Source organism: Centruroides vittatus, unplaced genomic scaffold (genome assembly GCF_030686945.1).
Source record: "Centruroides vittatus isolate TY-2023 unplaced genomic scaffold, ASM3068694v2 contig_349, whole genome shotgun sequence".
Lineage (NCBI taxonomy): Eukaryota > Metazoa > Arthropoda > Arachnida > Scorpiones > Buthidae > Centruroides > Centruroides vittatus.
Genome location: NW_027122172.1, coordinates 3,903,119 through 3,915,863, shown reverse-complemented (window position 1 = coordinate 3,915,863; position 12,745 = coordinate 3,903,119). Strand labels below are relative to the sequence as shown.

Genomic DNA, 12,745 nt, shown 5'->3' with positions numbered 1-12,745 from the left:
AGAGATTTTATATAAACGATAATATCGAATATATTGCCAAGATTATCTTGGGGAATATTAACCATCAAATTCTATTTTCGTGAAATGCTTTCGATTTAAGTTATAATCTATAAAATATCAATTTCGTCACTATTCGAGTGACGTCAATGAGATCGATAGCATCAGAGTTTTTCTCCAACGTAATTTAGGCAGGTGACCGGCACGACTACTTGCTAACAGGAAAAGTATGACGTGTAACGGCAAGACACTAGTAAAATCGAGTGTTGGGATGATGTCACAATAAATAATTGCTCGTTTAACTTCAATTTTCTGGAAAAGCGCGCTTTCCCCTTTGTTAGAGAATTGTTGGTACCGAATTGTAGCCACAACAGCCACCATACTTTATCGAAATCACGTCGTTAACCTTCAGGGGTGAACCATAAAAAGTATTATAAAAGTTACGAGAATGTTCGCTCCGATCTCGAGTTATAATAAATTACAATTAAAAATCGACGAAATTTTTGTACGTTCTTCGTATTTATAGAAATCATTTCTTTACAATAATTCCTCAACGAGTTTTTAACGTCCTTAGAGTCCGAACTAAAAAAAAAGATAGTGTGATAAGTGTTTTCAATTGATCCTGCACGTTTGGAGACTGTAAAAGACCATCAAACTTTTGTGTGTCTTAAATTGGACTGATAGAATGTTCGTGTATTTTCCTGTACCGTGGCGCCGTCATTAGCGAGGTTGAAGCCGAAGTTTTCAACGCGAAAACGTGTACGTCGGACGTTCGGCGCCGTTTTCCTGTAAGCCTAGAAGTTTGACAATGGCGTTTGGAATGTCGAGCATGATTCCACCGACTTTCCAAACGCCATTGTCAAACTTCTAGGCTTACGGGAAAGCGGCGCCGAACGTCCGACGTACACGTTTTCGCGTTTAAAACTTCGGCCTCAACCTCGCTATTAAGATACTGCAAAACTGTATAACTGAGAATATGATTTTTAAATGACTAATAGAAATTGGTTCGTAAAGCCCACTTTGTTAGCAATTGTAAGGGTTTATATATTTTAAATTATAGAGAGAGCATTTTCAATTTTTACACAAGTTAAAATTTTTCTAATGTAAAGAAAAAAAGCATGCTACATGCATGGTGGGGAAATACAGTATCTTTTAAAACTGATAAAAATTTAAAGTAAAATTAAGAAAACCTAAAATCCTATTTTTTATTTCTAGAAAATAATTGGAAAAATTGGCTTCTGTAATTTTACTAAAATGTCACTGTTATCTATCAAGAAATATTTATACTGTTGTTTAATTCATAAAGTAGTCCAAAACATCCACAGAATATCATAGAATTAAGTCTAATGCAAAATTTTCAGATTTTTGCATAATTACTTCTGGAAACTTGTATTTTCTATATTAAAAAGCTTCTTGACTGTATTATTTAATTACAAAAACTACTTAGTTACTTATGACTAATGAACAGGCTTATTACACATCCAGCCTATTTTATTTAATTAACTTATCCAAAATGAATTTCAGCTTTAACAAAATGCATTTTAGATAAGTTAATTAAATAGGCTGGGTGTGTAATAAGCCTGTTCATTAGTCATAAGTAATTAAGTACTGTTTGTATTTTCTAGTTTATTTATAGATGTACAGTTGTTTTCACCAATTAGTACCATAGAATTGTGGAATAATGACATGAGAGAATGGCTACCTTTGGAATATCCAGCTATATTTGAATATCTTATTAAAAGTAAAGCTATGATTACAAAGTTATTTTTCAAATGGTAAAGTAGGTAAAATTTAAAATTTTAATTAATAAATTGTCACAAAACATTTGTGTCCTTAAGACAAATGTAGAGCCATCACAAGCCCTATCTACAAGTTATCATTCTGTATGGACTTGTGTATCTAATGATGGCCAAGTTATTTATCTAGTTGGATGCACATGCATGGCCAGTTTCCATTTTCTTCTTAAATTTTCATCGTGTGGAAATGAATGTAACTAAAATGACTGTATACATGGATAATCTTGATGCATCGTGTTTTTACGTACAGTACAATGCATACGGCTTCACACCACTCGTAAAGAACTCGCTGGCTACTATGGCAGCTAACCACTACGGAAAATACCTGAACTGAATTTTATAAGGCATGTTGCCAATGAAAAATTAAAAATTTCAGATCTACACTAACAACTAGCAGTATCTTAATGGCTGTAAAGATATATGCCCTTGTGTGGCATAATTCAAAACATGTTCTGAAAACTTGTGGATACACGTGAAGAAAACCTAGAAGACTCCAACTTGGTGAGCTGGGAATCCAAAACAAACTACGAGGGTAATCCCAAAAGTAAGGTCTCCTATTTTTTTAAAAATAGGAAGAAACGTTTATTTTCAATAATGTTCATATTCATTATTTTCAATAATGTTCAATAATGTTCAGCTTGAGCATTCGTCTATTTTTCTACATAATCGCCATTTTGATCGATGCATTTTTCTACGCACTGTGGCAATTTTTGTATGCCCATGTCATACCAGCTCGCCGCCTTGTCGTGTTAAACAGACTGAAATTCATCGCCAATTGACAGAAGGGTATGGCGAGTTGTGCATAGATGTCAAAAACGTCCTCGAGTGGTGTAGAGTGTTTGCAGCTGATCGTACTGAAATTCACGACAAAGAAAGAAGCGGGAGACCGTCAATTTCTGACGAGACAATCGTAAAGGTTGAGCAAACCGTTCGTGAAAATCGGTGAATCACTCTGAATGATGTCTGCATTTTGGTTCTTGGGGTTTCCTGATGTACCAATCGTAAGATTTGAATGGAAAAATTGCAATATCGAAAGGTGTGCACAAGATGGTCCCGCAACATGGTGGCAAGCTGGTGTGACGTGGGTATACAAAAATTGCCACAGCGCCTACAAAAATGCATTGACCGAAATGGCAATTATGTAGAAAAATAGATAAATGTTCAAGCTTTAAAATGATATGAACGTTATTGAAAATAAACATTTCTTTGTATTTTTGAAGAAATAGGAGATCTTACTTTTGGAATTACCCTTGTACAATGTTCGATAGTTTTAGCTACTTGGCCACTATAGGCTCATTTGTCTTAAATTATAATTTAAGTAATTTCTTTAGTTATTTATTTATTTAGTATAATCAAGTACAAGCAAAGCATCATGTGACTATTATGTATCCTCAAAAATTCAGTGTAATAATGTAAAAGACTTAAAATGTTTTAAAAATAAATCTGATTGAAGTATACATAATGTTTGTAAAAAACTGAAAAATTTAAGTTTTTTCTTTGACAGTATAAAATTTCTGATTTGGCTACTGTTTAGCTGCTCGTTTCCAAATTTGGCATCATAAATCAACAAAACTCTGGTAGCCTGCAGGCAACACTGATGCTCTTTGTTAGATACTGACTTATTGAAAGTGTAAAATATCAATTACTCATTTATGAACAATATCCACCATCATAGAATATAAAACATCCCAATTATGTAAATATTAAAGTAAAAGATGAGATGCAGACATCATCTACTTATTGTGTTACTCACTGCATGTCATTACACAGAGTGAGTTTTCTAGTCAGAAGTTTAACAACAGCAAGTGGCTACTAACTTGCCCAATGTATTTGAACTGTTATAATATTTCTCTTACCAACAAAGTTTGTCAACCATTGAAATCATGTATCTAATGATCATAACATACAAATGGCACTGGCATCTGTAATAGTATTACAAGTCTAACGAAACAATGTCTGTACTTTGAAAAATAATGTCCAAAGAAACAGCATTGAAAAATTTCTGATTTGTTGGTTAGTTTTTTGTCAAGCAAGTACAAATTTTATTGAAGTTTTGTTTCTATTCACTCAATTTATGGTATATGATATCCAGTATGTTAATATTGTAATATCAAAATATCTATCATTATCATAATCAAGTGGCATTGTCAAATTGAAATCATGTGAATACTTTCTATTACACAAGATACAACCATACATATACTTATAGACAGTGGTGATATTCAGTGGGTTCGCACAGGTTCGGCCAAACCCGTTGTTAAAATTTTCAGTTTTCCGAACCTTGTTAAACACACAGAACATTTCTCAGTGGTTTTGTTTTTTTTTAAATATATTAAAATATATGTATTATACTCTGTAACACTACTAAACTAGAGCCTTATACCCCGTTCGCACTGAGCATTTCAATCTAGATTGTGAGCAAGGTCAGGGACTATGCCTTGGTGCAATCTCTCTCGACCGTTTCAATCTCAACCAAAACGAGGTTTAATTGCGATCGATTCAAGAGAGTTCTTGAAACTAGATCCAGTCATAAGAGAGATCCCACAATCTCATGTGCGTGAGATAAATACAAGATGGCTGTGGAACAAATAAAAAGGATATTGTATTTTGAGAGATGATGACATCAGTCTATTATCAGCAATGCCATTCAAAGTGAAAAATTTCTCTGCCTAAAAAAAGAAAAAAAAAAAAAGTTAACAGTACTAATATACTATTGTTACCTGGTCTTCGCCCAGGGCTCATTACGTTCCAAATATGCCACTGATTATTAGATATATCACAAGAAAAGGTATTGTATTTATTTCTAGCCAAAACTTCCATTTCGTTTGTCAGTGATTGTCAGGGAAAAATTTTCTGCTAGCGAACCCTTTGTTAACTATTTCGAATATCACCACTGCTTATAGATAGGATTGTTGAGAGCTCATATAGGACCTCAGGGTAGTGTATGCCCCTTTTGCCCCTAAGCAGGCCCATTTTACTATTTGAAGACTGTATGTTTTGTTATTAACAAAAAACAAAGTATGTTTAAAATTTTCAACAGAAACAAAAGAAATCAGTCCTTCTTCATCTTATGTCCTTTTTACGCATCAGGAACAAACAGTCTTAGGGCAGAGTCGATCTTTTATTGTAAGCTCTTATCTGCCTTAATACATAAAACATATGAAAACATTTAAAATTTGCTTGTAAATTTTAAATTTACATAAACATTAATAAAACTATAACTTTTAAACCACCTGTCATAGTGTCATGGAAATAATTGGCAGTCCACTGAACATGAATTTAGTGCCTCCAGTGGTGAAATACAGAACTAAAGAAAACTAACTTAAAGATAGGCAAAAAAAATCCACAGAAATAAAATGTCCTGTAAGGTACCTAAAGGTTCTTTAAATTGCATTGTTGTTCCACAGGAAATTGTTTCTTTGCTGTAATATTATAATCAGTTATCATCATCATTACATTCACAGTAACAAAGTTTCATTCAATTCCAATGCTTCCTTCTTGATGCATAGCATCTTAAAAGATTTAACAATATTCAAAATTGGACTTGGCAAATATAATAAAAAAATCATTATTATTACTTTATTTTAAGGCATATAAAACAACTTTTGTTCAAAAAGAAAAATAAAAGAAAATAAATCTTGTATGTGAATTTGCAATATCCTGTAGGCTAATGAATTCACCAAATTATACTTCACTACCTAACAAAACTCTCTCTATCAACATTTACAGTGACTCTGTCTTCTTAAAAGCCCTATTAAATCCCAATTGCAATAGCAACAAAATCACATATATCCAGTACCATATTAGAAATCATGTTAATAAGATAACTTTTATTTTTGTTCCTGGCCATACTGGCATACTAGGAAATGAAAAAGCTGACTTTGAAGCTAAGTCAGGTGCAAAGGACATTGACTTGGACTTAACAAGACTTTATTTTCCTAGTGTTGATTGCAGATTCTGGTCACCACTTAGAGATTTAACGTTTGCTACTGTTCAACTATCAGGTCAGTCCACAAGTCCATGCCCATTTTTATGATCTTGAGAAAAATCTTGTTTTGCTGTTAAAAATGTCAGTCTAATGTGATAATTTTTACACTGAAGTGTTAAATTGGATCTTATTCATATAATACTGTTCAGAATTGTGAACATTTCAGTTGTTTATTTTCGTTAAAATGGAAGTAACACAGACCAATACAAAAGACATGTTTTATACTTTTTATTTTTAAGTGGTGAGAATGCTACAAATGCAGCCAAAAAAATAAATACTGTACATAATCAAATTGTAATTAGTGCAAGGACTGCACAGAAGTGGTTTGAAAGATTTAGAAACAATGATTTCAGTGTGGAGGATAAGGCTCGTACTGGAAGACCCGTCGACTTTGATGACGATGCTCTCTCTGCACTAGTTGAAGCAGAACCATCTTTAACAGTTGATGAAATTGTGGAACATTTAAATTCATCCCACAGTGTTCATAGACACCTACAACAAATTGGAAAAGTTTCAAAGCTAGGAAAATGGATACCACATGAACTGTCAATAGCTAACCGACAACGTGTAAACATTTGCATGTCTCTTTTATCCCATATTGCTTTAGAACCTTTTCTTGGTAGGCCGGTTACTGGAGACGAAAAATGGATCCTCTATAATAATGTGACGAGAAAAAGACAATGGATGGATCGCGGCAAGTAGCCAAAACAGACTGCAAAAGGTGGGTTGCATCCAAAAAAAATTCTTTTGTCTGTTTAGTGGGATATGTCCGGTGTAATTCACTTTGAGCTGTTAGAACCTAATCAAACAATTACAGTTCAAATGTATCGTGAGCAATTAGAGCGTTTAAATGAAAAATTGAAAAAAATTTGACTGTCGTTAGTGAACAGAAAGCGGGTTCTCTTGCAGCATAACAATGCCAGACCACACGCTGCAAAAATAACTGTACAGAAACTTGAAAGCTACAACTGGGAAATTTTACCTCATCCACCATATTCGCCAGATATTGCTCCCGGTGATTATCATCTTTTTCGCAGTTTGCACAATTTTTTAAAAGGGAAAACTTTTGAGGATGAGAACAATGTAAAAAAGGCTATTTCTGAATATTTTGATTCAAAACCGAAATCATTTTACGAAGACGGGATTAAAAAGCTACCATCGAGATGGCAAGAAATTGTACAAAATAATGGTGAATACATTATAGATTGAAATAAAATTTAATTAAAATTTTTTGCTGCTTTTTTTGTAGATAAAAATACGCACGAACTTACGGACTGACCTGATACTTACTGAGCATGGTAATTTTCGAAGCTACCTGTTGATGTATAACCGGGCAGAAACTGCCTTTTGCTTTTGCTCTACAGTAAACCTTGACACTGTCAACCATATGATCTATCATTGTCCAATTTATGATCAAGATAGACTTATTCTGAAATTAGAAATCTTCATGCATGGTTTCAGGTGGCCATGCCCACTGGGTAAGCTTGTTCAGAAGCCATTTGATGCCTTTTACAATTTTGTTCAAAGAATATGGAAGAAAAGACTATTTATAATTTCTAATTTCTAGTTTCTTACTTTTTAGTTTTCACTAAAAGCTGAATTTCTAATTTTATGTTTACTTTGAATCATTCTTAGTGTTATACTCCCATAAGAGTGGTGCACTTATTTCTAAAAAAGAAAAAAAAAAATATATATATATATACCTGTATTCATGGTTACCAGTAGAGATGGGCAATAGTTAGCTATTGCCCATCTCTACTGGTACTGTCCAAATTTAGTGTAATTAAACTACTAGGCTAGTTTACTAAAGTTTAATTTCATCTATTTTAATTGACTTAAATTTTATCTTGGAGTATTAATCCAATAAAACCAAATTTTTTTTTCTTAAAATTTTATGCTTCTCCTTCATTAACAAATTAATTGCACCCATTTACAACTGTTTGTGAAAATTTTATACAATTGCTAAGTTTCAGTTTTGAGTTTAAGGGTGGCATATACATGTAAAACTATGTTCCTGAGTGGTCAGGTTTCAGTAATTTCATTGTTTTGGTGTTTTTATTTATATATATTTATAGTAATTATGTTTAATCATAATGTTTAAACAAAAATCATATTAAAAGTATATTTGAAATGAAAGGGTGGTCAAGAGCTGTTTGGAAGAAGTATCAATCAGAGACAGTTAAGAAATACAGTAAGACCCCATTTAATGCTGATTCAATATAACGCAGTCTGCTCAAAGCCTAAAAAAAGCTCAAGATTTACATCAATTTAAATTATTGCGGCATTTCATTGATTTGTATATAATACGATTATTTACAAACCACGAACCAATCAGCAAAAGATGACAAAAAGGTGTACTTTCTTTAAATCTATGTTTGGTGCAATTTTGGAAAAAATGTAACATTACGAAAGCCATAGGAAATATCAACTTTGCTTGGCAAGAATTAGCTAATAAATGCATGAACGAAGTGTGGTAGAAGTTATGGCTGAAGGTATCCAAGAATCCTCAACGAGAAGAGCCTATTGCTGTATTGTTAGGTTGACCAAATTTTCAGCCTAATTGATACAGCAGGACTAGGAGATGTAGATGAGCAGGATATTGAGGAATTATTGCAGGTTTCTGGTGAGAGCCTTACCAACGACAACTTTCAAGAACTAGCAGAACAAGGAATTCGTGTAGAACTGGATAATAGAGATTCTGAAAATGAAGAACCCAAAAAATTTCTCTGCAGATTTCCTTAGTAAAAGTTTGGTAACAATTACCAAAATCATTGATCTAATTGTAGCCAATGATTCAGATTTTTGAAAGACGTGTAAAAGCAAAACGAGGAGTTTTGGATGCGATCTTCTGCTACCGACATTTGCTTAAGGAAAGAAAAAAGCAACAAATGAAACTTCATGACTTTATTGCAAAAAAAAAAAAAAACAGAAATTTCAGAAAAGTTAGGACCTTCGTCACTAAAAATGAACTTTATATTTCTGTGTACATATGTTTGTGTGTTATTTAACATATATTATTATACAAATTAATACAAAAATAACTTAAAATTAAAGTAAAATTTGTTTATTTTTCGTCACATGTTCCCCTATCCCTATTTACTCTATGTTAAAATGACCTCGTTTAACGCTGTTTCGTTTAGCACTTTGTCGTCTAGGAATGCATCCCCGCGTTAAGCGGGGTCTTACTGTATTTATAAATAAAATTACTATTTAGGAAAATGATAAATGGTTTTGCAATTTACAATGAAAGTGCAAACTGCAATAAAATATGAACTAGTTGAGGATCCATACAAGTTGAAAGATTCATGATGAAAGCCTTTTTTTTTTGTTTTTTTTCAATCAGCAAGTGTGAAAAGATTTGAAACATTGAAAACAAAGACAAATGTATGTTCTGTTCTGAATCTGTACAAACACTGCGAAAAGTTCACTGAGTTCAGCATTATATCCACATTTGATTGTCGCAAGTACTTTCGACGAACCTTACTGTCGTCGTCTTCAGGCGAGTGCATAAATTTGCTGAAAAACTTTAAAAACAACAAATCCGATGCAGAATAGAACGCATAAAGCTTTACCAAAGCCGTTACGAACGTAAAGCAAAAATTCAAAAACATTCGAAAGCCGATTGAGCATCTGGCTCCGCGACTAGCGAGGCCGCGCATGTGCAGACACACGCTCATGCTAATCGTATATTAGATAACACTAAAACGCACTTAAACGCTTGAATAACGTGACCCAAATATTGGGCAGATCAAGAGTGGGAGTGTTGCATGCTTCTAGCATGGTGGTAAGGAGGGATTCCCAGATGAAAACTATTTTTCTATCATTGCAGCACTTGAGCATATGCGCTTGCGACCATAGCGGATTGTAACCCTGTTTGAGAGCCTTTTTTGCTAGCTCTGTGGTGTGCCTACCCCTCACCACATCGTCTTGGTGCTCGGCAAGGCGGCTGGCAAGCATTCTGGTGGTGGCCCCGATATATCGTGTGCTTGCTCCCGTTGCTAGATTTTCCAGTGGGACAGCATAGACCCCCGACTTCTCGAGCGTGGAGAGCTTGTCTCTGTCGTTACACAGAAGCTTGTGTAAGCTTGGAAGTAAAGCTAATGGTAGTACCAGGTTGCGCTTCCTAAACATTCTGCAGATACATATAGAGAGGGGTCCGAGGTATGGCAACGATGTTTGAATCACCGAAACCTCTCTCTTGCTGCTTAGAGTGGTACTTGGAAAAAATGATTTCTTTACCCTACTGAGCACATGTGTAAATTTTGCACGCAAGAAGCCAGCCGTGCGTACTGCCAAACTAATGTTATCTAACTCGATATTGGCCAGCTCCTGTGTAGAAGAAAGCAAAAATGCCCTTCTTATGAGGGAGGCGATGGCTGCGTTGACATATCGAGAAGGCTGAAAAGCCTCTGCTGGGATGATGTACAGAGCTATGCTGAAGTTGTGGTGTACCGAGAATTGTAGACCTTTTGGAGACTTACGTATACGCAGGTCTAAGAACGTAATTGCAGTGTCGTTCTCTTTCTCCCAGGTAAAATTAATAGAAGGGTATACGCTTGAGAGGTGTTGCTTAAAGGTAAGAAAGGCCTCTTCTGTGTCTTCCCACGCTACTAAGATGTCGTCTACATAGCGCAGATACAAGTGCGAGTAGCGGATAGCAAGTGGGGAATCGAACGTTCTGCGCTCTATCTCTCTCATGATGAGTTCCACTAAGATGGCAGATAAAGGGGTGCCCATGGGGACCCCTTGCTTTTGTAAATAAATTCTCTGGTTGAAACAGTAGTAGTTATGCTCAGTGACGAAAACAAGCGCATCTCGTAAATCAAGTACCTGCTGAAGCCGTTTTTTAGTAGGAGAGAGTTAGCCAGCATTATGGCCTCAAAGGTGGGTACAGAAGGGTATAAAGAAATTACATCTAGCATGTAGAAGGTGTAGGCGTCGTGTGGTAGAGCTCCGTTACTCCCTCCTCTGTTATTGCCAAGTCCATCATCGGAGCAAAAGTATCAACCCGACACTACATAGATCCAGACTCCAGTCCGGGTCGGAACCCTCGAATTTTTACGGTGGCCTCGACCCCGACACATTACGCTCCGTCCCTCGCCGGGCCCTCCCGACCGCCCCCGTCATAGGCTCGCGAAACCACAACAAGCACAGAATAAAAGCCTTCTGTGCCACAGACGGCTTTTATTCCGTGCCCGCAAAGTAGAATGTATCAGAGGAAACAGAATACTCAAAATATCATTATGTAAATGTATATAGATAAGTACAGTTTTCTGTTTTAGGAGATCAAAATGAAAAATTACATTTAAACCTTAATATTTTGGGATTTCCGGTAAAATATTAGGGTTTAAATGGAATTTTCTCCAAGAACGGACCGGAAAGATCAAAACTACTATAACTTATAGAGTTTAAACAGAATTTTTTATCTCCTCCGAAAAGTAAAATTCTAAGCATTTAAGAAAATTGGAGAAATAAATAGCTCGCTTGATTTTTAAATACTCACCACAAAACCTCCTAATAAATTTACAAGTTTTCAAATAAATATTTGACAATTCCTGTTTTACTTAAAATAATAATAAAATTTTAAAGATTATCTAAATTTTCAATCTTTTTCTCTGAAGAAGATATTAGAACATTTAAGGAGTTTTTTCCAAGAATTAGATTCTTTAACAAACAATTCTTTAAAGTTTAACAAGGAATACAATTAATTTTCATAAAATTTAGTTAACCTTTAAAGAAAAAAGGTTAATACGAACTACATTAATTAATAATACATTATTCATGAAGTATAAATACAAGTTTTGTGATCTTTGAATAACAGTTTAAAATTTCAAAATTATTAAAAATACAATTAGAATAGTTAAAATATTTAAAAACAAATCAAAAGCAAACAAAGAAAGACACTCGTAACGTGCATAAAAATTAAAACTAAATAAAATCGCAAAGACACAGCAAAATCTACTTTAAAAAAAAAAAGGTATTTGTCATTAGTGTAAACAATAAATTAAAATACAATATATGCATAAACTTAATCGGAGAAAGTTTGTTCGATTATCTGTTTGATATAACGAAAGTCGATATTTGTATACTTTATATTAAACTCTACATTAATTACTAAATTAAGTTATTAACAGCATTAATGTAGGGAATATAGTGGAGAAGTTAAGCAGGAAGTGGAGAGGAGCAATCATTCAACCGAGATGCATCCGTGCTAAATTTAGCAGAAACTTTTTCGTTACAAAACATTGACAAAACTTCACGAAAAATGCTGGCAAAATGATCAAATATTCGACAATATAACAGCGTAGATTCGATTATTCTAGTATAAATTACACAATACGAAGATGCGGGTTTAAAAAGTTAACTTTAAAATAAAAAAAAACAGATCGAGTTACTTTGAGAAAGAGAGAGGACAGATCTACGATACTCACAGTTGCTTCTTTGTGGCCTGAAACAAGCAGATGTCCACCCTGGCATATTTAGATTTATTTTTAACACATCCCAATGTAAACAATCTCTTCTTTCCCCCTGCCACACGACGAAATCTTCCCTTCTTCTAAAAACTTTCTACCTTTACAACCAATCGGGTTACGTTATACCGTGACGTAGAACTACGTCATTCATAAATTAACATTCATTTTTAATTAGTTCCAGACGATATTTTTAATTTTTTTTTGTAAGACTCGTTCGACACGTAAAACGTTAATAATTTGTAAAATGTTTGAAATTTCTACGCAAAAGTTAAAAAGTAAAATTTTTCTTTATAGATTATTTCGCCGTTCGATCGGAGAATTTATTTCCATCTCCGTCCTCCGACACCGAACTAATTCTATCCGATACATTCTAACGTCAAGTGTTGCCAGATGTCGGAACCCAAATAACGCTAACCGGAATCGAGCGATATCGAATTATTTTTCCATTTATTTGTTTAATAGTAAAGTTATTTGAACATAAGTAAAATTTT

At 34.1% G+C, this 12,745-nt stretch overlaps 1 protein-coding gene across 1 annotated transcript in view; it reads right to left on the bottom strand.

The window, feature by feature from the left end:
- Grip (Glutamate receptor interacting protein) overlaps positions 1 to 12,363 on the bottom strand; it is a 330,265-nt gene extending 317,902 nt beyond the window's left edge. The window contains exon 1 of the mRNA XM_067269340.1: positions 12,213 to 12,363. Coding sequence (XP_067125441.1) covers positions 12,213 to 12,258 — 46 coding nt within the window. The 5' untranslated portion in view covers positions 12,259 to 12,363. The remainder of the gene's footprint in view (positions 1 to 12,212) is intronic.
- Positions 12,364 to 12,745: the final 382 nt, after the last annotated feature.